Source organism: Acanthochromis polyacanthus, chromosome 23, assembly GCF_021347895.1.
Source record: "Acanthochromis polyacanthus isolate Apoly-LR-REF ecotype Palm Island chromosome 23, KAUST_Apoly_ChrSc, whole genome shotgun sequence".
Classification (NCBI taxonomy): domain Eukaryota; kingdom Metazoa; phylum Chordata; class Actinopteri; family Pomacentridae; genus Acanthochromis; species Acanthochromis polyacanthus.
The window spans coordinates 26,218,398-26,245,181 of record NC_067135.1 but is presented as its reverse complement, the minus strand read 5'-3'; the positions used below and the strand labels follow the sequence as shown (position 1 = coordinate 26,245,181).

General features: G+C 43.8%; 2 protein-coding genes across 2 annotated transcripts in view; one reads left to right on the top strand and one right to left on the bottom strand.

The window, feature by feature from the left end:
• Nucleotides 1–26,784, bottom strand: part of LOC110946484 (butyrophilin subfamily 2 member A2-like) — a 417,600-nt gene that overhangs the window by 193,179 nt on the left and 197,637 nt on the right. The window lies entirely within an intron of this gene.
• LOC127532336 (Fc receptor-like protein 5) lies at nt 13,086–15,840 on the top strand. The gene is made up of 5 exons (XM_051943944.1): nt 13,086–13,199; nt 13,276–13,575; nt 13,654–13,896; nt 15,449–15,643; nt 15,745–15,840. The coding sequence occupies exons 1-5, from the start codon at nt 13,172–13,174 to the stop codon at nt 15,822–15,824; spliced, it is 846 nt and encodes a 281-aa protein (XP_051799904.1). The 5' UTR covers nt 13,086–13,171; the 3' UTR covers nt 15,825–15,840.

The window sequence follows — 26,784 nt, the reverse complement described above, 5'->3', positions numbered from 1 at the left end:
ATCCGCCGGCGCTCTAGGAACTACATCAGCCTATTCGTTGCGCTGATTGGTTGTATACCTACCCAATTGCTGCAGAGTGATTTGATAGACAACCTTTTAGCCCGCCTCCCTCCCTGTCCAGCTTCCCTAGACCCTTGTGCCTTCAGAACATGGGTCTAGCGCGGCTAGGCTAGCATAATGTTGTTGAAATTGCTTTTTTTTTTCATCAGAAATCTCAGGTTGTTCATAACATTTTGTAAGAATATTGTTCACTAAATGTGAAAACTTTCAAAACGTACTTTTTTGCACTAAAACAAATGACAAAATTAGGAGTTATTTATAGGTTTTCGTGCTGCGATTTTACTGGTCACTGGAGATCAGATTGGGTTAAATGTAGCCTCTGAACTAAAATCAGTTCGACAGCCATGTTTTAAGGTAAGAAGATGCACATTATGAACAGCATCAGTAGTATTTAGATCATTAGAGTTCAAATGATTCACCTCAGGCCAAAACCTTCTCTGCGTGGGACGGTCCTCAAGACGAGCGTTTCAGCTTCACAATAGCTCTTCTGAACCTCTGGTCCATTGTTGCTGCTGAAAGTCTTTAGATTCTTAGCTGAGGAGATGTCGCCACACCTGCCAAAAATGCACTTCCAGGTAGAGGGAGGTTTGCAGTTTCCAGAACTGATCCTGTTCCGAAAGAGTACCTGTGGAAAAAGATGAAATTAAGGATGCATGGATCACTGAGCTGGACCAACGACACAAAGACTCGGGAGCTTCTGGTCAAGAGCTTCTATATATTGGAGTGGTGAACATTTTTTGGATGCAATTGAATCCAACAACCAATGAGAGACAAACAACAGTGACACAAAGAGGAAAATAACTCCAAAGTGAAAGAGATTTAAACAACTGAACAATGGATGTAAAACTGCTATGAGCCAAAAAGAGCAGAAAGAGATGCAAACCATTGAAAAGGACAGAGAAAATAAACACAAATGGATGGAAAACGGCTGGAAAGGAACACAATGAGACTAGAAAGAGATGCAAAAGTGAGGAAAAGACACACAGAATAAATACAAAGACCTGTAACATGACTGCAAAGACACCCTGAAAACAGAGCAAACCAGTAAAGAAAGGCACAAAAGAAACATAAATGAATGTCAAATGTCTGCAGACACAAAGAGACTAGAAAGAGATGCAGACCAGTAAAAAAAAAAAACATAAAATGAACACACTTTGATGTTAAATTCATGCAGAGATGCACAAAAGATGTCAGCAGCTTTATTTTAGTCCAAAAATTGTTATTTTTTAAATCATATAAAAAACTGTATATGATTAAAGTCACTTGGTTGTGAGATAAATAAGGTAAATAAAGTTCAAAATGAAAACTGTAATAATATAAATAATTATAAAAGAACTGTGGAAAAATGCAGTATAAGAAAAGAAAATCAGTTCTGTGATAAGAAATTACTCTAACTGCTCACACCTAAATAACTACTTCTTAGATTTTTTTAGTTTTTTTTTACGCAACAAATTTGGAAATCATTTCTTTCAGCCACTTGGAAAGTCCAACATCACAGACCAGATGAGAGACCACACTTGGAAATCTTGTTCACACTTTATCTGGAATTAAAAGTTGTGGCTCTCACCGAGTATGTCCCATCGGGGTCTTCGCCTTTGTAGGCAAAGGTTGAGCTCGTCCCTAAGTGCTGGTCAGACTCCGTGGAGAGCACTGAGAGCACCGAGAGCACCGAGAGCAGGAGCAGCTGCAGCAGTAGGACCTTTGTGGACACCATGACGACCCAGATTCACCTTCTGTCTCCAGAAGCTGTGCAGCTCACGTCCACCTGCAGCATCCTTCTATACACCTGAAGGCACCTGTGCCGAGCTCGAAGGCGTGCGTGTGACGCTGCAGAACAACGGGGAGGCTGCAAAACGGGTGTGAGTTTGAAACACAAAAGAAACCCCACAATGATGAAATGAAATAATGACGCTAATGAAATAATGAAACTTAATGAAAATTAGCTTCAAGAAGGACACGTTTCCTGAACAAAATGTTCCGTAGGTTTCCATGAGTCAAGTGCTATTCCTGACAGCAACACAGCTGCACAACACAATCCATTTGTCTCAGGCAGTGTAAAGATGTTGTTTTTGCTTTTTTTTTCTTTCATTATTTGGAAACACCAGAATTTGCACATTACGTTTTTGTCTGTCTGATCTCATCATTACTAAAAAAAATAACTTGGATGTTACAATCAAACATTTATTCAGTAGCTGAGTAGTCGTTTCACCAATTACATTTTTCCTTACTTGAGTCACTTTTTGGATGACTACTTTTTACTTCTACTTGAGTGATATTATTTTGAAGTAACGTTACTCTTACTTGAGTACAGTTCTTGGCAACTCTTCCCACCTCTGACTACAGTGAATAAGAAGATTTGGTGATATTTCAGACTATGCAGTGTACAAAGTCAAGTTGTAAAACATTACTTCTTGGTGAAAAGGAAAGAAGAAGCCCAGCTCCCGAGGTTCTTCACTGTAACATGGTCGAGGAACTCACATACTTGGCGTTACGACCCGGCTCGACAGGCCGCAAACAACAAAGTCAACACAACCAGGGAGCAAGTTTAAAGCCCATTACCAGAGCATTTATTCAAAAGCGAAGGTCAAATCACAAGTTGTCTGTATGTCATCAGTGTAAATTGTGTTCTGTGGGTGCATTTGGTGAGTGTTGTCAGTAGGATTTCAGATGTAGCAGAATAAAATGTTGTATGCATGAAGGTGCAAGATCAAGCCACTGGCAGCAACAGCCCAGCCATATGGGCTGCGCCCCAACAGCTGCAGAGTGAGTGCGAGGAGAGAGAGAGAGAGAGAGAGAGAGAGAGAGTGAGAGAGAGAGGAAGCCAGCTTTTATACTCGAGCCCCGGAAGACAAGCCGGACCCTTAGCCATCCTCGGTTGCTTCCTGCTGTCAGCTCCTTAAAAGCAAAACAGACATTAGGAGCACCACACTAGCAGCAGGATGGGGGCCATCACACCCCCACCCATAAAAAAGCAGGTTCCCAATGGAACCCTGCGCTGTTCTATTAGTGCTCACCTTATCCAGCCACCGATTACAGTGATATGTATGATTCTGCGTCATTCAGTCAGAAAAGATACAGCCAAACCAAACTCCTGGACATTAAAGTAAGTTCGGACTTAAGATTCCCACCAGAACTCAAATCTACTCTGGGTAGGCTGCAGCTACTGAGAGCGTCACTGTAGAGGAGCAGGCCAAGCAGGCAGGCCGCCAAGAGGAAGCGGTGCGCCCGGAAACAAAAGCAGGGCAAGCGGGCAGGCTGGCTAGCTCAGCTAAGGGCTAGCAAGCCACCGATACGTCACTCTTCCTGGCCAACATCCGCTCCCTAGATAACAAAAAGGACCTACTTCCCCTGAGGTTGGGATTCGTGGATGAGATTAAGAACTGTGCTGTGCTGTGTCTGACGGAAACGTGGTTAAATAACACCATGCCGGACTCAGTCTTCCAACTCGACGGGCTACAGCTGTCCCGTGTGGATGGCGACCAGCGCTCGGGGAAGACCCGGGGTGGAGGACTGTGTGTGTATATCAATAAAGGTTGGTGTACAAACTGTGGACTGGTCGAGAGCTATTGCTCTGAGGCTTTAGAGTTTATGATGGTGAAACGTCGGCCATTCTACCTGCCATGAGAGTTTACGGCCGTATTTGTCACTATTGTTTACATCCTGTCGGGTGCTAATGCTAATAACAAGGCTAGCGAGGTGCTGCAAGAGCTACACGACATCATCAGCTCACTGCAGACCAAGCACCCAGAGGCTTTCTACGTGGTTGGAGGGGACTTCAACCACGTAAGACTGACAGACATCCTGCCCAGGTTCCACCAGCACGTGGATTTTCCAACAAAGGGAAATAACACTCTGGACTGTGTATACTCCAACATTAGCGGAGCATACAGAGCCCGACCCCTGCCCCCACTTTGGCTTCTCCGATCACACCTCCGTCCTGCTGGCACCAGCATACTGCCCCCTGCGGAGGCGGTCCAGACCAACAAAGAGGACAGTCACTGTGTGGCCCAGCAACGCTGCTTGTGTTCTCTAGGACTGTTTCGAGTGCACAGACTGGCAGGTCTTCAAGGAGGCAGCAACATATGGAGGTGAGGTGGACCTGGAGGAGTACACCAGCTCGGTTCTAGGCTTCATCTCCAAGTGTGCTGACGATGTCAAGACCACCAGGACTATATCCACCTACCGCAATGACAAGCCATGGCTGAATGCAGAGGTGAGAGCCCTTATGAGGGCCAGGGATGCTGCATTCAGGGCAGGTGAGGAAACAGCACTGAAAGCAGCAAGGAGAACTCTATTAGCTGGCATCAAGAGGGCCAAGGCCACATATGGGCAGAGAATCCAGGGTCACTTCTCATCCAGTGATCCCAGGAGAATGTGGAAAGGCATAAGGTGCATCACTGACTACGACGTCAGAGATGCACAATGCCCCAAGGATCCAGCCCTCCCAGACAGACTCAATAAATTCTAAGCCCGCTTTGATGATCCCAACACACCCCCTTGCTCCAGACTCACCTCCTCTCTAGATGACACGCCCCTTATTGTGACCCAAGGAGATGTGACAAGGACACTCCAGAGGATCAATCCCCACAAAGCTGAAAGCCCTGACAACATCTCAGGATGAGTACCGAGGGACTGTGCACATCAACTCCCTGAGGTACTAATAGACATTTTTCGACACCTCACTTCAAGTAGCGTCCATTCCTGCTTGCCTGAAGGCTGCCACTATCATACCGGTCCCCAAGTCTTCCAAAGTGATGGGCCTGAATGACTATCGGCCTATAGCCCTCACACCGATAGTCCTGAAGAGCTTTGAGAGGCTAGTGATAGCCCACATCAAAAGTTCCATCGGCACCACTTTGGACCCCCACCAGTACGCCTACAAGAAAAACCGCTCCACTGACGATGCCATCTCTTCAGTGGTGCACACAGCCCTCACCCATCTGGAGAGCAGGAACGCATACGTCCGTGTGCTCTTCCTAGACTTCTCCTCCGCCTTCAACACCATCATTCCACAGATGCTGGTGGGAAAACTGTCCACCCTGGGGCTCAGTCCTTCACTGGGGAACTGGGTCCTGGACTTCCTGACAGACAGGCGCCAAACTGTCCGGATTCACAACACCACCTCCTCCCCAATCACCATCAACACTGGCTCGCCCCAGGGCTGTGTGCTGAGCCCCCTCCTGTTCACCCTGCTCACGTATGACTGCTCTGCAAAACATCTGAGCTGGCATATAGTGAAATTCGCAGACAACACAGCAGTGGTGGGATGCATCTCGTCTCTGACAGTGTCAATACACACTGCAAAAGCAACGGACACACACTCTTTGGGAAACTCAGCGTCGTCGCCACGTGCTCAAAAAACACAAAATACTGATCCACATCTCTCTCTGTGAACGGGCGAAATTAAACAAATACACTTACATCAAAATCTGACTCTACCGGACTGCTGCTCGGCTGACTGACCACCTGCATTGCCTCGCGTCTCGCCACTGCTTTCATTTCAAATTTATGCAGTTCAAAATCGAGCTCCAAACGACGCATAGCCAGCTTCAACTCCATCTTACGCACCTCAGCATCGGGTGCCCCAACCCCGGCCTCAGCGCTTACCGTTACAACAGGAGGTAAAATGCTTTTCTCAGCCAACGCAGAATGAATTTGCCGTTTGATATTTGCCTTTTTGTCCTGCTTTACCACAGGTATTTTCAAACGTGCAGCAATAGACATCAGATTATTTTTAGTACAATCATCAAGCTTCTCCAACATAGGATCAGCCACAAAATCCTCTACACTGAACTCCATCCTTGACCAGATACGCAAAAAAGTACAGTACGGGAAAACACAATGTGAAATAAAGTGCCACTGTGCATCCAGTGCAAAGCAATGGGTACAAACACCTAGTGCCCCCTCTGCTCTTCACCTATCTAACACAATCTCACCTGTGTAACTACTCCTAACTCTTCACGTGGTTCGACGGCGGGTTGATTAAGCATGTTACCATGGGAATCCACGCTCTGCCCCCGAGAACATTGCTTATGCAATGAACACCAACCGCTCCCCACGGCACTACCAAAACAATAAACAGGTGAAGCCAAAAGCGGCGACACCTCTCCGCCTAACAAGGGACACGGATGTAAGCTGACCCAGCTCCTACTGCACTAGACACAAAAATGACCACTTTAATCACCTGTGTCTCCCGACCAAAATTACCAAACCGCTCCACTGATTGCACACCACACACCTGAGAACGCTGCCACCCAAGCGCTCCCAAAAGTAGGTCACTACGTCAACATGCCTGGGAGATGTCACCTACCCAAACCACACGTAAAAACGCTCCCGGCAACGAACTAGCCCCCATGTTACGACCCGGCTCGACAGGCCGCAAACGACAAAATATACACAACGAGGGAGCAAGTCTGAAGCCCGTTACCAGAGCATTTATTCAAAAGCAAAGGTCAAACCACAAGTTGTCTGTATGTCATCAGTGTAAATGTATTGCGTGCTGTGGGTGCATGTGGTAAGTGTCGTCAGTAGGATTTCAGATGTAGCAGAATAAAATGTTGTATGAATGAAGGTGCAAGATCAAGCCGGTGGCAGCAGCAGCCCAGCCATGTGGGCTGCGCCTCAACAGCCGCAGAGTGAGTGAAAGGAGAGAGAGAGAGAGAGGGCTCAAGAGTGGAAACCAGCTTTTATACTCGAGCCCCGGAAGACAGGCTGGACCCTTAGCCTTCCTCAGTTGCCTCTTGCTGTCAGCTCCTTAAAGGCAAAGCAGACATTATTAGGACCACCACACTAGCAGCAGGATGGGGGCCGTCACACTTGGCGATGCTAGTTGTGCCAAAGATAGAAGAAGTTCATGCTAATTTTAGACCACTAATGGAAAAAAGTGCAGATTTAGTTGATAAAAGGGTGTCTTTGCCTGTCTCAGTAATGAATAGAACTAATGTTTTAAAAACAAAAATTTCACCAAAGCTACTTTATCTTTCTCAGAACATTCAACTGCCAACATCACCAGATTTATTTCTCAAGACTAAAAAACTATTTGGTGATTAATTTGAAATATTAGGAGGGCAAGGCTGTGTTTGTTCTATTTGTCATTTGATGGTGGAGGGTTAAAATGTCCACACTTATTGTTGTATTACTGTGCAGAATCACAATAACTACATAAAGACAGTAATTATAATTATGTGTAATTATATGTTCCAATAAAATGGTGTAATTGGATCAAAAATGCTCATCTTAAATAGGAGCAAGACACACCCTAGGAAGGTTGTCGGTCAGGGACAAACAACTCACTCACATTCACACTTACAACCAGTTTAAAATCACTGTGACGGATTTGGACTGTGGGGAGAAAAACAACAACACAGACAACATGGAATCAGGCACAAGCGAGAAGAAAAAAACACTAAATAAAAATCTAAACTGTAAATATTTTCTGTTTCATCTCAATATTTAAATTCTACATAGTAAGTACTATTGCTGGATTTTAAACTTATATTTGAGTTAGTCAGGTACAAGCTGTGTAATATGTAACACTGGAGAGTCGCACCTTTAGCTTTTGTTAACGTTTTGCAGTTTTACCAGAATCTGTTTATTCTGTGTGATGTTTCATCATTTTGTTTTTATTATTTTCATTATTTGTATTATCTTCAGTCATTTTCCTGCACATATATTTACAGTTCTGTTCTGTTTTGTTGTTTGGATTTCCGTTAAATTCATTTTTACCATCTGATATGAGAATACTATGAGAATACTTAATAGTGTACTACAGCTGTCACATAAATGCAGAGAAGTAAAAACTATTTCCTCAAAGCTAGATTGAATCACAGTATTTGTATGATGTTGTGGTTTGTTGGACCTTTATATTGTGCTGACAAGTGTTTCCATTGTCCAGTCCATTTCTAATCATGAGGACAGACTGAACAACAGACCTGTGTGTGATGCTAAACTAAAGTCCATGTAATGTGGATGTCCCTCCAGGTTTGTAGGATGAACTGACCACATATCAGCTTCTATTTTCATCTGGATATTTATGTTGGAACATCTGTGAGGGTCACTCTGTGGGTTTGATAGAACTACAACAGAAAGTCTGAAAATAAAGTGAGAGAGAAGAAACTTTACAATGAGAACAGATGTGAGTGTTGGAGATTTGTCCCATGGGGGAGTTGGAGAACCCAGATGCAGGCACAGAAGCAGGCAAACTGGTTTTAACAGAACAAAGGACTTGATTTAGAATGAACAAAAACCTAGGGAGGTACTAGGAACAGATAGGGATTAAGGGCTGAAAGCTGACAAACAAAATTTAATTTGCAAAACAGGCAAAACTACAAAATTCAACTAAGACTCAAGAGGGGAAATCTAAGAAAATCATAAATGAATAACCTATATTAATCCATCAAAACTGGGTACCTACAACGGGAAGAAACTAAACTGAAGGGGTAGGTAAGCATACTCAGGGAATTCTGGAGATGACAAGAACAGAGGTGGGAATCCAAACGGGGAAAGTGAGTCCAGATGGGAAACCAAACAGGAACTGGCAGAGTTAAGAGGGGAAAATCATGTCAAAGAAGCCGTGGTGGTCATGAGTGGATGCAGAATATGAGAGTCTATAGTCCAGCAGGGAGTGAGTGACTTAGCTGGGTTTATATAGAGGAGATGTGAGTGAAGACAGGTGAGGTAAATGGGCTGATCAGTGCAGCTGATTCACAGAGCTGTAATCAGAGGAGTGCCAGCCCGATCTCACGGGGATTCGTGAAACTGTCACGTAAGTTTTAGTTTCGGTTTCGTGTGCACCAACACGATTTCGTCATGTTTTTCGTGCCGCTCACCACGAAATGCGCACCAATGTATTTTAAACGGCGGACTTTTCGTGCCACTCAGAACGTATTTCAAAAGAATGTGTATATTATATTTTTAATGTAAAACCGTGGCGAATCCAACGCTATATTTTGCATGACATCGTCCCTAAACATAACCCTAACCATAACCCTAACCATAACCTAACTATAAGCCGGTGGTACACTTACCAATTTGCATAGGAATTTCAAGAATGTCCGGCAGCCGGCGGCCGCAAACGCGATCACACAAGCAGTATACGCCGATGGACAGCTTAGATCGTCATGAATCTGCCGGTATAAACCACTTTCAGATGTGATTACCACAGCGAAAAACATTTCGTGGTGAGCGGCACGAAAAACATGACGAAATCGTGTTGGTGCGCACGAAACCGAAACTAAAACTTACGTGACAGTTTCACGAATCCCCGTGAGACCGGGTGCAGGCAGGCAGAAAGACAGAGACCAACAGATGCAGACAGGGGGAGCCAGAGAGACAAGACCAGGAGAGAGAGATGACATGAGACAAAGGCTGAATCCCAAACCACCCCCTACACACTATCCCTACACACTACCCCTCCGTTTGCGCGTTCCCGCGGAGGGTCCTCCATATTAAGGGCCGTCCCAAACCGCGTAGTGCGGAGGAAGAGTGGACTGTTCAGCCCTTAAATAGCGAGTCTGCATCGATGCTCACTCTGGACAACTTTTTCAGAAAGTGCAACGTCGAAATGGAGGAGGAAACAAACATATTGATGTGAGTTCCACATGCATCCTTTATTTCTCCCACGCCTTTTTCACACTGACAGAACATCACAAAAAGAGTGGTGAAAAAAGATAAATCAAAAGAAACAAATCTTCTTCTCTGCTGATGTTTGATTTAATTGTGCACCCCCTGACATCTTAAAATTTGAACACAACTGACAGAATTCATTTATTCATTTATTCATTTGTTGGATTTGAAATGCCAGATAATAGGATTGGAAAACATGTGAGTGAAAAAAAAGTGTGATGCTTTCGTCTTCTGGAAGCAGCAGCAATCCTTGTTAGTTGCAACCTGTGCCACAGCGCTACAGCCATGACAGTAGGCGTCTTTGTGTTACCATGGCGATGACGTCTTCCGTTTTCCGGTGAGGCGACAGGGCGTCCCATTCCTGACAATCGTATTTATACCCTCCCGCTTCAATAATAGGTGCCCTCCACAGCTGCGAGTGTGACTTCTTTTGAAGTGACACTCGGTAGTGGAGGGGGAGTGTCTAGGGGGCGGTTTGGGATTCAGCCAAAGAACAGGGAGAAACAGATGACAGACAGGAAAAAAGGAGGGAGAAAGAAGGGAGAAGGACGGAGAAGAACAGGGGCAGGAGCAGGGACCATGACAGGATCAGCGTCCTCCAGTGGTCACAGTCAGTAACTGCAGCTCTCCCTGTGTGGCGAATAGGAGGCTGAACTCTCAGGACTGCACATTTAGAGCAATTTTTTACAGACAGCGCCACCTACCGCAATAGATGATAACTGAGGTGCAGCTTTAAAGGATGATTTCACTGAAAATATGCTGACAATTTAAAAGGTTAATTCAAGAAGAGTTCCATTTTCATTTCGGCCCCAGTAAGTTTGTCTACAGAGCCACAGACTGCACTGATAGGACCAGTTCTAGGGCCTCCTGGTTCCTCTAGGACCCCAGGGTTTGTTCTCCTGCTGAGTTGACAAATCCTGGAGACAGCTTCTACACTTTTACACTTTCCAACACGCTGCTAGAATATTACCAGCTTAGAACTGGTTTTTATTGTAGTAAAAATATGCTTTTACTTCATATTTGACATTCCAACAATCAGCTTACATTGGCCAGCTAACCAACCAATGACAGTAAGCTAACTAACAACCGTAAGCTAATTTTAAAAAACGTCATATTTAACTTATACTCTGTTAAAGCTAACTTGAACAATATTAGCATCTTAGAGTTGGTTGCACTTAAGTAAAAGTATGATTTTACTTTTTATTTAATGTTACAACACTCAGCTAACATTAGCCAGCTAACAGACAATAGCTAACCAAAGACAGTAAGCTTAATAACAAATGTAAGCTAATTAAATTATTTAACACATACTTGGTTCAAATTAATTTAAATGAATTGCTTAGTCGTGATTGGAGACAATTGAAGTTCTGGTGGTACCTTTTTCCCATACTCTGATTTCTGCACTACCAGTTTCACCTCATTCATTGAAAATATTTTGTACTGAAGATCAAGTTTCTGGTTTTCAGTAAACAGCTCCAAGTTTCTCCTGTAAATAGCCCTCACATCGTTTGCTCCGTGTGAGGTTTTGAACCTTTACAGGCTCATTTGACAAATGGTGCAGATAGAAGACTGACTAGCTCATAAAGCAATCAGCATCATTTTTACCCCTTAATGGATCATATGTGCAGACCAGCAGCAGAACTAATTCCAAATAAATCAGCACCAGCCAAGTTTCCACACTCTCATCAGATGTGTAAATTGAAAACAGAATCAAACTGGTCGCAAAAGACTAGCAGGTAGGCCCAAATCTCTCTGAACACAGCGTCTCGTCATCTACTGTGCACTTTTTCAAATAACATTTTAAGACTTTTTTTTAGCAAATTAATTTCATGTGTACATTCTTTCTAGGTGACGGTATGTGGAATCTGCTGGATGGCCGTGTGGTGGTGAGGAAGGTGGGGATTGTCGCCCACATGCCACAGTGGAAATCCAAAGGTATATGGTGGATCCTTTAATTCCCCAAATGGAGGATCCACTCCACTTCTGGGCAACTAGGAAGACCATTTACCTGTATCTGTATCAACTTGAACTGCAGTTATTATTTTACCCCCAGGTCAAATAAAACCCAGACGAAATACACTACACATATAAATTACAATATGTTATTATATATAAATGATTCCATCATAGAAAATTCCCAGTTATAGAAATCAATGGAGACTCAAGACTGTGATGGTGTACATGGTCTTTTCAAGGGATGCACAGCTGTCAGGACCCTCTGAGTTCATAAACCCTCCACCATGCTCAGCTGGTCATTTTACATTGTTGACAAAGGACAGAGGAATCTTTTCATGTGCTTCACCAGGAGGAGGGTGGTCTGACTTCAAGCATTTGTTATCCTGTTTCTGTCCCTTTGCAACTTCCATCCATCTCTTCTGTTCTGGAATGTGTACCTGGGTTAACCAAAGTGAAGTCCAGGGCCCTGCCATCGCCAGTCTATAATGTCTGCTGGGACCCAGAGGGGTTCTTCTTCCATCATCGGCTTCCCAAGGAGCTCCACCTTCACCACGAGGATCCTGCTCGTCCTCCTGAGTGGGTCCGTCTCTAATACTGGCTACCTGCTCGGCCTCTTGGGGGCTCCGTCTCAGATGTTCACCACCGGCCTCTTGAGGAGCTCCTGTATGGCCACCCAAGCCTTCCTCTCCTCTGCTGGCTACCTGTCCAGCCTCCAGAGGTGTTTTACCTTTGCCACCACTGCCAGGCTCTGCTGTCTCTGTCAGTCTGAGGGGCTCCACCTCCCCCACCAAGATCTTGGCCAGTCAATAGATCTATCTCCAGTGTAGTCCTGTCTGACACTCTGGTTCCAACCAGCATCAGCTTCCTCTGATTCTGTATCATACCTCAGCTCTTTTTCTAGCTGATCTGTCAGAGAATGCAGTGTCAATATATATCAGGTCACTGACAATCTAATCTATGGATTGCACAAAAGCTGCTCATAAACAAGAAAAATGAAACTGGTTTAGATGAAGCTGGTGGTTAAAGAAAATAAGATTTCATATTTCCTGCCACAAGTGACTTCAGCCACTGACTTCCTGCAGCCTCGCCTCTTCTTCACTCACCACAGTTCAGTGGTTGAAGTTTGCAGTAACAAAACCCCCATCTGATTTCCTCTCAGCTGAACCATTTTCATTACAGACGGTTTGTTTCCACCAGCATGAAACGATAAAACCAAAGACTGAAGATAACAATCAGTAAATCTGTTGCTAACGTGGAGAAAGTTTCAGACCTAGGGAGCTGCTTCATGATTATGAATGTACCTGATTCAGGTTCTGCCGCCACTTATTGATTCTCTAGAATTGGTTTCTGTGTGTTTTTGCATCATGTTTCTATTCAGAGCCTCAACTTCACCTGACTTTCTCTGCTTCATTTTGGTCACACACAGAAACTGTTGCCATCAGAGGAAACCACAGAAGACAGGCAGGAAGGAGGAGGGTTTACTGATGAGACTGAGAGCTGATCAGAGTTTATGTAATATCAGCAGCTCAGGATGGAGGGAACATCTCTGCTGTGGATCTGTAAGTTACCTCTGCTTCTCCATGCCTCCTGCTCTATGTGACAACTCAAACTAACCTCAGTGTGGTTCTCCTGCAGCTCTGCTCTCACTGATGAGCTGCACAACAAACCAGGTGAAGCTGAACCTGACTCCCAACAGATCTCAGTTTTTTGAAGGAGATTCTGTTTCTCTGAGCTGTGAGGATGAAGACATCTCTGCTGGTTGGACTCTGAGGAGAAACACCACCAGAAGAACCAGAACTCAGTGTGGAGACAGATGGGGGAGACCAGCCGGTTCCTCCTGTAACATCAGTATGTTAGTTCCATGGGACAGTGGAGTTTACTGGTGTGAGTCCATCCAGGCAGCAGCCAGTCAGAGCATCAACCTCACTGTTTCTGGTAAGATGAGCTGTGCAGTCAGTGCTGATGAAGCTGTGTGTGAATGGATGAAATGCTGTAGTTTGTCTCTGTGTTGAGGTGGATCAGTGATCCTGCAGAGTCCTGTCCTCCCTGTGATGGAGGGAGATCCCCTCACTCTGAGCTGTCAATCAAACCAGGACTCCCCCCTCCCAGCTGCTTTCTATAAAGATGGCTCCCTCATCAGGACTGAGCCTGGAGGTCACATGACCATCCTCCATGTTTCCAGGTCTGATGAAGGCTTCTACAGGTGTAACATCAGCAGTCATGGAGAGTCTCCATCCAGCTGGATCTCTGTCACAGGTCAGGATTCTTCTACTGAAAGAGACACACAACAGAGACACACAACATGAGTAGACACAAAACATTAGTAGAGACACACAACATGAGTAGAGACACACAACTAACACAAGGACACGGGCCCTTCCAGAATCTGAGGACATTTGGGCTTCCAAATTTTGAAAAAAACCTTCTCTTTTACAATTTCCTGCTCCACATTCATCAATAATAGGTAATAAACTATCAAATGGTACCATCTTTATTCCATGTTTTATGTGTTCTTTGCTAACCCTACTCTAATCACAGTAACAGGGATGCCAATCCATGCTAATGTGATCTTTTTCTCAGCAGTAGAAGCTAGATATTTATCTAGCTGTTACTGCTGACCAAGAGGACAAAATGACTGATGGAAAACAGTCCAAAGAATGAGTCTGATCCTGATAATATGAGGTAGAGTGAGAAGTTCAATCAAGGCTGACAATGTGATGAAAATATGAAAAATAGCAGAGAGGACACAGCTTTGCGCTACACATTCTTTTAGAAAACTTTTATGATGTTAATTCCAGCGTTTCATGTGATTCACTGTTTTCTTCTTCTGACTACTAAGTTTATGCTAAAAAAATGCAATAAATGTAATTGCAATTTAAAAAAGCAAAAAAAGGAGATTTAAATTACATTTGAACTGTTTTATTAGAGATTCGGTTTTGTCCAGGGTCATGGCCTCAGGACAAGTAAATTTATACAACAGCTGCATGTTTTAGTATTTTGTACACGGATTATTTGAAATTTGATGGGTGGGACGTAAAATGTGCTTCAATTCTGGAATGATCCACACACAAATCTAACACAGAGACACACAAAATGAGTTTGAAGATACAAAAAAACAGTTACAGAGAAACAAAACAATATTAAAGATTTGTTTGTTTGTTTGTTTTATTTCATTCATTTGTAAAATTTAAAAAACAATGTTTCATGTAAATACAAGTCACCAAACACGAATGAAAGAGAGCAGAAAGAAGACAAGTCTTATTATGTCTGCCCCTTTATCCCCAGAAATCAATTACAAAAAAAGTGAACTTAAAAACAACAACAACAAAGAAACATGAAAATATATACATATACATACATATATACATACACACACACACACACACACACACACACACACATATATATATATATATATACATACATTTATACATGCACGCCTATACATACATGTACACACATACACACATATACACTCACACATACCTATAATACAATAAAATAAAATAGCTGCTGGCCAACACAGACAGTGACATACCATTTAGATTCTCCAATTACAATTAAATTAGTGCGTTTCACAACAACAACAAAAAATGACAATCAAATGACAATCAAATGTAACTAATATATTTCATTATTTTTTCTTTAACATACTGGATTTAATTAATCTTTTAAATGTGGTGCTTGACTTAGATTCTTTGATTTCTTTCTTCAGATGCAAAACAACTAAAAAGAGACACAGAATGATTGGAAATAAACATGAAATGAGCAGAAACAGTCACCTGACCAGGTTCTCTTCTCTCTGCAGATAAACCTGTAACCTCAGCCCCACCCTCTTTCTCAGCCCCGCCTTCATCGCTAACTCCGCCCACTCCCTCAGCTCCGCCCCCTGTCTCCTCCTCCCTCCAGCTTGTGTTCGGGCTGCTCTGCCACTTGGTGGTGTTCTGTCCATACTTCATCTCTACTGTCCTCATGGTGTCTTTGTATCGACACAGAGCTACAGGTACTGATCAATTACTGACCTGTCAATCAATCAATCAATAATCTGATCGATTATCATATTTTTTCTCCTTTATTAACATCTGTGATCACCTTGTCTGACAGTCTCCAGGACGACAGCACATCCTCTCCATACTGAGCAGGGATTGGCTGATGACTTCAGGGCCATCGAGCATCACTTCTGAGTCACATGGTGTGATCATGTGATCGTCCTGAAACATCCTCCTTCCTACCTCTGAATTTGATGATGAAGTTGTGTTTTTATGTTCAGCAGTGCTCCCTGAAGAATCAGCGAAACAGAAACATGTCTGGATGTTGAGGATGTTGGACTGGGAACTTTTGGGAACTTTTTTTTTTGTTCTTCAGATTTATTTAAAATGTTTCTTCATCAAAAAACTACCAAAAGCTACACAAATTTTGCAAAGAGAACAAAAAAAAAAGAGAATCTGAGTGCTTAGAGAGGGTCGCAGGGGGTGCTGGAGCCTATCCCAGCTATCACCAGTCTGTCACAGTGCTACATATACAGACACACAATCACACTCACATTCACACCTACGGGCAATTTAGAGTCATCAATTAACCTCAGCATGTTTTTGGACTGTGGGAGGAAACCAGAGTGCCCGGAGAAAACCCACACATGCACAGGGAGAACATGCAAACTCCATGCAGAAAGATCCCACCCTGGGATTCGAACCAGGGATCTTCTTCCTGCAAGGCAAAAGTGCTAACCACTACACCGCTGAGCAGCCCCTAAATAAAACATGTGACTTATAATGATAATCTGATAAAAGCACTGCACCACATTTTTGCAGTTTCCTTCTAGCAAAGACTATTTTAATGTTGAACTGAGTTTTTAAAAAGCTTCATTATGTCTTTTGAGAAAAAGTGTGAGATGATTTATGTTGGTTTGCAATATTACTCAATCACTTTTTTCAAAACTTCATTAAATTCGTTTTTTTAATTATTATTTTTTTGTTTTAGTTGTATCATGTGTTGCATTTGTGTTATTTTTCCAATATGCTTTTGTCCCAGTAAGTGGTATTCTTTTGTTAATTAAGTTCGTTTAAGGGGGTGGGGTGTGTGTGTGTGTGTGTGTGTGTGTATGTGTGTCATACCAATTTCCAGAGTTGAATTCTCACAGTATTTATAAGTAGCAGACTGATGGAAATGCAGAAATCACTTCACAGAACCCCAATGATCACTGGAATCAAAGGGAATTAAATGGCAAAGGAAACCACACACACAAAAAATACTCAAAAATACCATCAAGCAGAGACTGAAGGAAAAGTGGCAAAAAAGGAAGAGAGGAAAAAACAACTAAAACAAAACCTCAGAAGTAAATTTTCATATCACATTCAGTGTATGACAACTCAGAGACTGAGTGCTATTATGTTTCATTCAAGTACTTCAGAAGTGGCAATTTGATGAAGAGGATTTAATTTCATTTCATTTTCGGTGACGCTGTGAAGAGGATACATGCGGATCCACCAATAAACCTCCAGAATAAGACGAGGCAGCCGAACGAGACTCGCCCCTCCCCAAATCGTCGTTTGACATGAAAGTAGAATATTCTGGAATAATCTGGAGTCATCTGGAAAGAAGTGGATTCAGCATCTCGCAGCGCGCAAAGCATGCGGGTCCAAGTCAAAGGTCAGGTCACCCCAGATCTGTAAACATGGCCGACTGCGATACAGATATTGAATACTTTGAGCGTTGTAAAGTCGATGTTCAGAAAGATTTTTGTAAGAAATGGGGATACAGTGTTACTGGGAAGAGAAAAAAGAACTCGCTGCCCTTGCTTGGGCATTGTCATTTCAAAATGCCCCAATAGTATTAACAAAAGAGCAAGAACAGGAAGCTGTCAACATTGACTACAAGTCTTTGCTTTGGATCGATATTGTCAGATGACAATTCCAGATCCCTTATGTAATATTCACACGGGATATGATGTCAGATCCGCTGTTGTCGCGTCAATGTGCAAAGAATAGACTATATATACAGTGGGTACGGAAAGTATTCAGACCCCTTGAAATTTTTCACTCTCTGTGTCATTGCAGCCATTTGCCAAAATCAAAAAAGTTCATTTTATTTCTCATTAATGTACACTCAGCACCCCAGCTTGACAGAAAAAAACAGAAATGTAGAAATTTTTGCAAATTTATTAAAAAAGAAAAACTGAAATATCACATGGTCAGAAGTATTCAGACCCTGTGCTCAGTATTGAGTAAAACCACCCTTTTCAGCTCGTACAGCCATGAGTCTGCTTGGGAATGACGCAATAAGTTTTTCACACCTGGATTTGGGGATCCTCTGCCATTCTTCCTTGCAGATCCTCTCCAGTTCTGTCAGGTTGGATGGTGAACGTTGGTGGACAGACATTTTGAGGTCTCTCCAGAGATGCTCAATTGGGTTTAGGTCAGGGCTCTGGCTGGGCCAGTCAAGAACGGTCACAGAGTTGTTCTGAAGCCACTCCTTTGTTATTTTAGCTGTGTGCTTATAGGGTCATTGTCCTGTTGAAAGGTGAACCTTCGGCCCAGTCTGAGGTCCTGAGCACTCTGGAAGAGGTTTTCCTCCAGGATATCTCTGTACTTGGCGGCATTCATCCTTCCTTCAATTGCAACCAGTCGTCCTGTCCCTGCAGCTGAAAAACACCCCCACAACATGATGCTCCCACCACCATGTTTCACTGTAGGGATTGTAAGAGAGGAATATAAACCACCTTTCGTCAAAAATGACAGCTTCCAATCAGAAGCTGCCACGTCACAACTTTGACAGGTGGCCCCGCCCCCTTTTAAACCGGAAGTCCCGCCTTACCACGTGCTCTTTTACAGGAAGTCCCGCCTTACCACGTGTTATTAGGGTCCGAGCACCGAGGGTGCGAAGGACAGGCGGTGCCAGGGCACCGACTGTCCAAGGCACCAGCGGTGCCAAGGACCCTATTGAAACCCTAGGGTTTATTATTATTATTATTAGGGTCCGAGCACCGAGGGTGCGAAGGACAGGCGGTGCCAGGGCACCGACTGTCCAAGGCACCAGCGGTGCCAAGGACCCTATTGAAACCCGAGGGTTTATTATTATTAGGGTCCGAGCACCGAGGGTGCGAAGGACAGGCGGTGCCAGGGCACCGACTGTCCAAGGCACCAGCGGTGCCAAGGACCCTATTGAACCCTAGGGTTTATTATTATTATTATTAGGGTCCGAGCACCGAGGGTGCGAAGGACAGGCGGTGCCAGGGCACCGACTGTCCAAGGCACCTGCGGTGCCAAGGACCCTATTGAAACCCTCGGGTTTATTACTATTATTATTATTATTATTTTTTTTTTTTTTCTCCCGTAAAGTAAATTGGCTTTTTGGCGGCCTTATCATACTCCAAAACGCGTGAAATTTGGCATGCACATCAGGACTGGCGAAAAATTTGATATTTTATGGGAGTTGCGCATGTGCGTGGCAAAATGGCTCTATAGCGCCACCTGCAAACTTGAAAAAGTAGTCATTAGGCCAACTGCCACAATGTTTCATGTACAGCTACAATATTTGGTGGGCATATGCAGAACATCTGGACACACCAAAAAGTCAATTACAGCCACGCCCTAAACCCAACAGGAAGTCGGCCACCTTCAATTTGCTGTAAATTTTTCAAACTTAATCGTTCCTAGGGAAATGACTTGCCTTTTTGGCGGCCTTATCATGAACCAAAACGCGTGAAATTTGGCGTGCACATCAGGACTGGCGAAAAATTTGATATTTTATGGGAGTTGCGCATATGTGTGAAAAAATGGCTCTATAGCGCCACCTGCAAAATTGAAACAGTGGTCATTAGGCCAACTTCCACAATGTTTTATTTACAGCTACAATATTTGGTGGGCATATGCACCACATCAGGACACACCAAAAAGTCAATCACAGCCACACCCTAAACCCAACAGGAAGTCGGCCATCTTGAATTTGCTGTACATTTGTCAAAATTTATAGCTCCTAGTGGATAAGTCTGAGAGAACTGAAATTTGGCCAGTACATGCACCAGACCTTTCTGATGAAACGTTATCAAAAACTCAACCAGAAGCCAAAAGGTGTGGCCATGGCGGAGCCTCAAACAACTGATCCTTCGCCATGAAACAGGAAGTGGTGTCTAATTCTTCTCAACATGCTCCAATCTGCCTGAAACTTTACATGTATGATGACAGTCCTGTCCTGATGTCATCCACATAGGGATATTCATTGACAGTCATAGCGCCACCTTGTGGTTTCAGGAAATAGACATCTTTTACACTTTCATGCCCTATTGTTACCCGGTTGATCATATTCACTTCAAATGCAGTGACAACAGCCTAAACACATTGATGATGCATCCCAGTGAAAATGGTGACTTGTCATCAAAGGGCGTGTCTGTGGCGGCCAAACCAATTTCGATGTTTCGCCATGAAAATTTAACGATTCATATCTCAGCTGAACAACATCCTATCTGCCTCAGACTTCACATGCTGGATACCAGGTCCAGTCTGAACACATCCACACTCATAAATTTTGAAAAAGTCATAGCGCCACCTGTTGGTAATAGTAAGTTTAAGGCCTTATATTTTCAGGTACAATGGCCCCAAACTTGGTGATATCATGCTGGAAATTGGTCAGTCGAGTCTTCACCTCTTGACAATCACACACTGTGAAGGGTGTGACATTTCATGTAACGCTGTTGCCGTAGCAACCAAATATCGCCATGAAAAACAAAGCCCTTTCTGACAGGTTAGGAATACTCCAATGCTCACTAAAATTACCACACACATCACCGTCGACCCAAGGAATGACACAGTATGCATCTCGGCACTGCACATGCTATAGCGCCCCCTACAGTATTTTTAACAAACAGCCCCCCCAGCACATTTCACCTACATCCATGAAGTTTGGGAGGCTTATAGAGCACATCAGGACGCACAAAAAAGCCTCTTGGAGCCATGTCCTAAACCCAACAGGAAGTCGGCCATCTTGGATTAATTGTGAGATTTTTGATGATTTTTCTCATTTTTGAGAGTTAATACCTCCTAGGGGATAATTCCAGGAGACCTGAAATTTTGTCAGTCCACACAGCAGGACTTGGTGATGAAAAGTTATCAAAAGTTTAACCAGAAGCCAAATGGCGTGGCCATGGCGACCATCAGTGTTTTGATGCTTCGCCATGAAACATCAACTGCTGTATAACTCTCCTCTGCATGCTCCAATCTGCCTCAAACTTTCCATGTGTGATCACAATCCAATCCTGATCACATCTACAGGCCAACAGACACTCTCAGTCGCGGCGCCACCTGTTGGAGGGACAGTAAATGCTGTATAACTGGCCTCTACATGATCAAATCAGCCTGAAACTTTTCATGAGTGATCAGAGTCCAGCCCTCATCACATCCACTGTGTGAAATACACTCTGAGTTACAGCGCCACCTGGTGGATAGACAGGAAATGCTCTATAACTGCTCTGAACATGCTACAGTCTGGCTGAAATTTTACATGTATGATTGGACTCTGGTCCAGATGCGATTCAGAGGCCGACATACACTCTCAGTCACAGCGCCACCTGGTGGACGTGCGTGGATTCACCGACCAGCGTGGATGCGAGGACCCGTCCATCGCTGCTTGCAGCTTTAATTATTATTAGGGTCCGAGCACCGAGGGTGCGAAGGACAGGCGGTGCCAGGGCACCGACTGTCCAAGGCACCAGCGGTGCCAAGGACCCTATTGAAACCCTAGGGTTTATTATTATTATTTTTTTTTTTTTTTTTTTTTTTTTTCTCCCGTAAAGTAAATTGGCTTTTTGGCGGCCTTATCATACTCCAAAACGCGTGAAATTTGGCATGCACATCAGGACTGGCGAAAAATTTGATATTTTATGGGAGTTGCGCATGTGCGTGGCAAAATGGCTCTATAGCGCCACCTGCAAACTTGAAAAAGTAGTCATTAGGCCAACTGCCACAATGTTTCATGTACAGCTACAATATTTGGTGGGCATATGCAGAACATCTGGACACACCAAAAAGTCAATTACAGCCACGCCCTAAACCCAACAGGAAGTCGGCCATCTTCAATTTGCTGTAAATTTTTCAAACTTAATCGCTCCTCGGGAAATGACTTGCCTTTTTGGCGGCCTTATCATGAACCAAAACGCGTGAAATTTGGCGTGCACATCAGGACTGGCGAAAAATTTGATATTTTATGGGAGTTGCGCATATGTGTGAAAAAATGGCTCTATAGCGCCACCTGCAAAATTGAAAAAGTGGTCATTAGGCCAACTTCCACAATGTTTTATTTACAGCTACAATATTTGGTGGGCATATGCACCACATCAGGACACACCAAAAAGTCAATCACAGCCACACCCTAAACCCAACAGGAAGTCGGCCATCTTGAATTTGCTGTACATTTGTCAAAATTTATAGCTCCTAGTGGATAAGTCTGAGAGAACTGAAATTTGGCCAGTACATGCACCAGACCTTTCTGATGAAAAGTTATCAAAAACTCAACCAGAAGCCAAAAGGTGTGGCCATGGCGGAGCCTCAAACAACTGATCCTTCGCCATGAAACAGGAATTGGTGTCTAATTCTTCTCAACATGCTCCAATCTGCCTGAAACTTTACATGTATGATGACAGTCCTGTCCTGATGTCATCCACATAGGGATATTCATTGACAGTCATAGCGCCACCTTGTGGTTTCAGGAAATAGACATCTTTTACACTTTCATGCCCTATTGTTACCCGGTTGATCATATTCACTTCAAATGCAGTGACAACAGCCTAAACACATTGATGATGCATCCCAGTGAAAATGGTGACTTGTCATCAAAGGGCGTGTCTGTGGCGGCCAAACCAATTTCGATGTTTCGCCATGAAAATTTAACGATTCATATCTCAGCTGAACAACATCCTATCTGCCTCAGACTTCACATGCTGGATACCAGGTCCAGTCTGAACACATCCACACTCATAAATTTTGGAAAAGTCATAGCGCCACCTGTTGGTAATAGTAAGTTTAAGGCCTTATATTTTCAGGTACAATGGCCCCAAACTTGGTGATATCATGCTGGAAATTGGTCAGTCGAGTCTTCACCTCTTGACAATCACACACTGTGAAGGGTGTGACATTTCATGCAACGCTGTTGCCGTAGCAACCAAATATCGCCATGAAAAACAAAGCCCTTTCTGACAGGTTAGGAATACTCCAATGCTCACAAAAATTACCACACACATCACCATTGACCCAAGGAACAACACTGTATGCATCTCGGCACTGCACATGCTATAGCGCCCCCTACAGTATTTTTAAAGAACAGCCCCCCCAGCACGTTTCACCTACATCCATGAAATTTGGGAGGCTTATAGAGCACATCAGGACGCACAAAAAAGCCTCTTGGAGCCATGTCCTAAACCCAACAGGAAGTCGGCCATCTTGGATTAATTGTGAGATTTTTGATGATTTTTCTCATTTTTGAGAGTTAATACCTCCTAGGGGATAATTCCAGGAGACCTGAAATTTTGTCAGTCCACACAGCAGGACTTGGTGATGAAAAGTTATCAAAAGTTTAACCAGAAGCCAAATGGCGTGGCCATGGCGACCATCAGCGTTTTGATGCTTCGCCATGAAACATCAACTGCTGTATAACTCTCCTCTGCATGCTCCAATCTGCCTCAAACTTTCCATGTGTGATCACAATCCAATCCTGATCACATCTACAGGCCAACAGACACTCTCAGTCGCAGCGCCACCTGTTGGAGGGACAGTAAATGCTGTATAACTGGCCTCTACATGATCAAATCAGCCTGAAACTTTTCATGAGTGATCAGAGTCCAACCCTCATCACATCCACTGTGTGAAATACACTCTGAGTTATAGCGCCACCTGGTGGATAGACAGGAAATGCTCTATAACTGCTCTGAACATGCTACAGTCTGGCTGAAATTTTACATGTATGATTGGACTCTGGTCCAGATGCGATTCAGAGGCCGACATACACTCTGAGTCACAGCGCCACCTGGTGGACGTGCGTGGATTCACGACCAGCGTGGATGCGAGGACCCGTCCATCGCTGCTTGCAGCTTTAATTATTATTATTTTTTTTTCTCCCGTAAAGTAAATTGGCTTTTTGGCGGCCTTATCATACTCCAAAACGCGTGAAATTTGGCATGCACATCAGGACTGGCGAAAAATTTGATATTTTATGGGAGTTGCGCATGTGCGTGGCAAAATGGCTCTATAGCGCCACCTGCAAACTTGAAAAAGTAGTCATTAGGCCAACTGCCACAATGTTTCATGTACAGCTACAATATTTGGTGGGCATATGCAGAACATCTGGACACACCAAAAAGTCAATTACAGCCACGCCCTAAACCCAACAGGAAGTCGGCCATCTTCAATTTGCTGTAAATTTTTCAAACTTAATCGCTCCTCGGGAAATGACTTGCCTTTTTGGCGGCCTTATCATGAACCAAAACGCGTGAAATTTGGCGTGCACATCAGGACTGGCGAAAAATTTGATATTTTATGGGAGTTGCGCATATGTGTGAAAAAATGGCTCTATAGCGCCACCTGCAAAATTGAAAAAGTGGTCATTAGGCCAATTTCCACAATGTTTTATTTACAGCTACAATATTTGGTGGGCATATGCACCACATCAGGACACACCAAAAAGTCAATCACAGCCACACCCTAAACCCAACAGGAAGTCGGCCATCTTGAATTTGCTGTACATTTGTCAAAATTTATAGCTCCTAGTGGATAAGTCTGAGAGAACTGAAATTTGGCCAGTACATGCACCAGACCTTTCTGATGAAACGTTATCAAAAACTCAACCAGAAGCCAAAAGGTGTGGCCATGGCGGAGCCTCAAACAACTGATCCTTCGCCATGAAACAGGAATTGGTGTCTAATTCTTCTCAACATGCTCCAATCTGCCTGAAACTTTACATGTATGATGACAGTCCTGTCCTGATGTCATCCACATAGGGATATTCATTGACAGTCATAGCGCCACCTTGTGGTTTCAGGAAATAGACATCTTTTACACTTTCATGCCCTATTGTTACCCGGTTGATCATATTCACTTCAAATGCAGTGACAACAGCCTAAACACATTGATGATGCATCCCAGTGAAAATGGTGACTTGTCATCAAAGGGCGTGTCTGTGGCGGCCAAACCAATTTCGATGTTTCGCCATGAAAATTTAACGATTCATATCTCAGCTGAACAACATCCTATCTGTCTCAGACTTCACATGCTGGACACCAGGTCCAGTCTGAACACATCCACACTCATAAATTCTGAAAAAGTCATAGCGCCACCTGTTGGTAATAATAAGTTTAAGGCTTTATATTTTCAGGTACAATGGCCCCAAACGTGGTGATATCATGCTGGAAATTGGTCAGTCGAGTCTTCACCTCTTGACAATCCCACATTGTCAAGGGTGTGACATTTCATGCAACGCTGTTGCCGTAGCAACCAAATATCGCCATGAAAAACAAAGCCCTTTCTGACAGGTTAGGAATACTCCAATGCTCACTAAAATTACCACACACATCACCATCGACCCAAGGAACGACACAGTATGCATCTCGGCACTGCACATTCTATAGCGCCCCCTACAGTATTTTTAACAAACAGCCCCCCCAGCACATTTCACCTACATCCATGAAGTTTGGGAGGCTTATAGAGCACATCAGGACGCACAAAAAAGCCTCTTGGAGCCATGTCCTAAACCCAACAGGAAGTCGGCCATCTTGGATTAATTGTGAGATTTTTGATGATTTTTCTCATTTTTGAGAGTTAATACCTCCTAGGGGATAATTCCAGGAGACCTGAAATTTTGTCAGTCCACACAGCAGGACTTGGTGATGAAAAGTTATCAAAAGTTTAATCAGAAGCCAAATGGCGTGGCCATGGCGACCATCAGCGTTTTGATGCTTCGCCATGAAACATCAACTGCTGTATAACTCTCCTCTGCATGCTCCAATCTGCCTCAAACTTTCCATGTGTGATCACAATCCAATCCTGATCACATCTACAGGCCAACAGACACTCTCAGTCGCGGCGCCACCTGTTGGAGGGACAGTAAATGCTGTATAACTGGCCTCTACATCATCAAATCAGCCTGAAACTTTTCATGAGTGATCAGAGTCCAACCCTCATCACATCCACTGTGTGAAATACACTCTGAGTTACAGCGCCACCTGGTGGATAGACAGGAAATGCTCTATAACTGCTCTGAACATGCTACAGTCTGGCTGAAATTTTACATGTATGATTGGACTCTGGTCCAGATGCGATTCAGAGGCCGACATACACTCTCAGTCACAGGGCCACCTGGTGGACATGCGTGGATTCACCGACCAGCGTGGATGCGAGGACCCGTCCATCGCTGCTTGCAGCTTTAATTTTAGAATGTGTTTTTCCTGGAAGACCCTTCCCCTCGGATGCCAAAGTCAGGTCTAAAGTGTCTCCCTAACCCTCAGCGGCTTATCTATTCGGTGCAGATGCGCCCCTCCCCCTCCCCCTCCCCCTCCCCCTCCCTCCCTCCCAGGTCCGAACTGTCAAAAAGTATTTTATCTGATCTGGAGCAGACGCGTCCCTGTAAAACAAAAATTTCAGCATTCTTGTCCATCCACCCTATGACAAAAGTTTTTAGCATTCTTTTTGACAGAGAAACCCGTGAAATCAAATGTTCTGTATTAGCTTTTCTCCTATCTCGCCTTTCTGCGCGCTACCCCTGCGACCCGTCACTGAGAGCTGTCGTGACCGTGTGAGCGCTAGATACCTCCCCCAGCTACACTGACAGGAAGCACCTCCTTAATCAAGAGGGTTTATCAGCGTAGCAGGGGAGAAGCGGGTTTGTTAAACAAGCGAGCAAGAATGTTTTTACACTCTCTAAGTTAGTTAATTTAAACACAAGACACTCAACAAGAACTAACAAAAACCCTTAGGGCCCTGGGGGGGGGGGGGGGGGGGGTGTTTAGGTCCGTTTTTGACAAATTCTGATTTTACCTTTATATTTCACCTTACAAGCTGTTGATCTTGCTTTGCTTGGTATCTTTTTTTTCAGCACAACCTCACTTGTGTGATTCTATAATTATTTATACATTTTGATATAATGAATGGACACACTTGACCTAAA

Bases quoted from the DNA above. Each gene is read 5' to 3' on its own strand.
- LOC127532336 (XM_051943944.1), top strand. From the start codon at position 13,172: ATGGAGGGAACATCTCTGCTGTGGATCT. The intron at 13,200-13,275 runs GTAAGTTACCTC...GTTCTCCTGCAG, and splicing joins AACATCTCTGCTGTGGATCT to CTCTGCTCTCACTGATGAGC. The intron at 13,897-15,448 runs GTCAGGATTCTT...TTCTCTCTGCAG, and splicing joins CAGCTGGATCTCTGTCACAG to ATAAACCTGTAACCTCAGCC.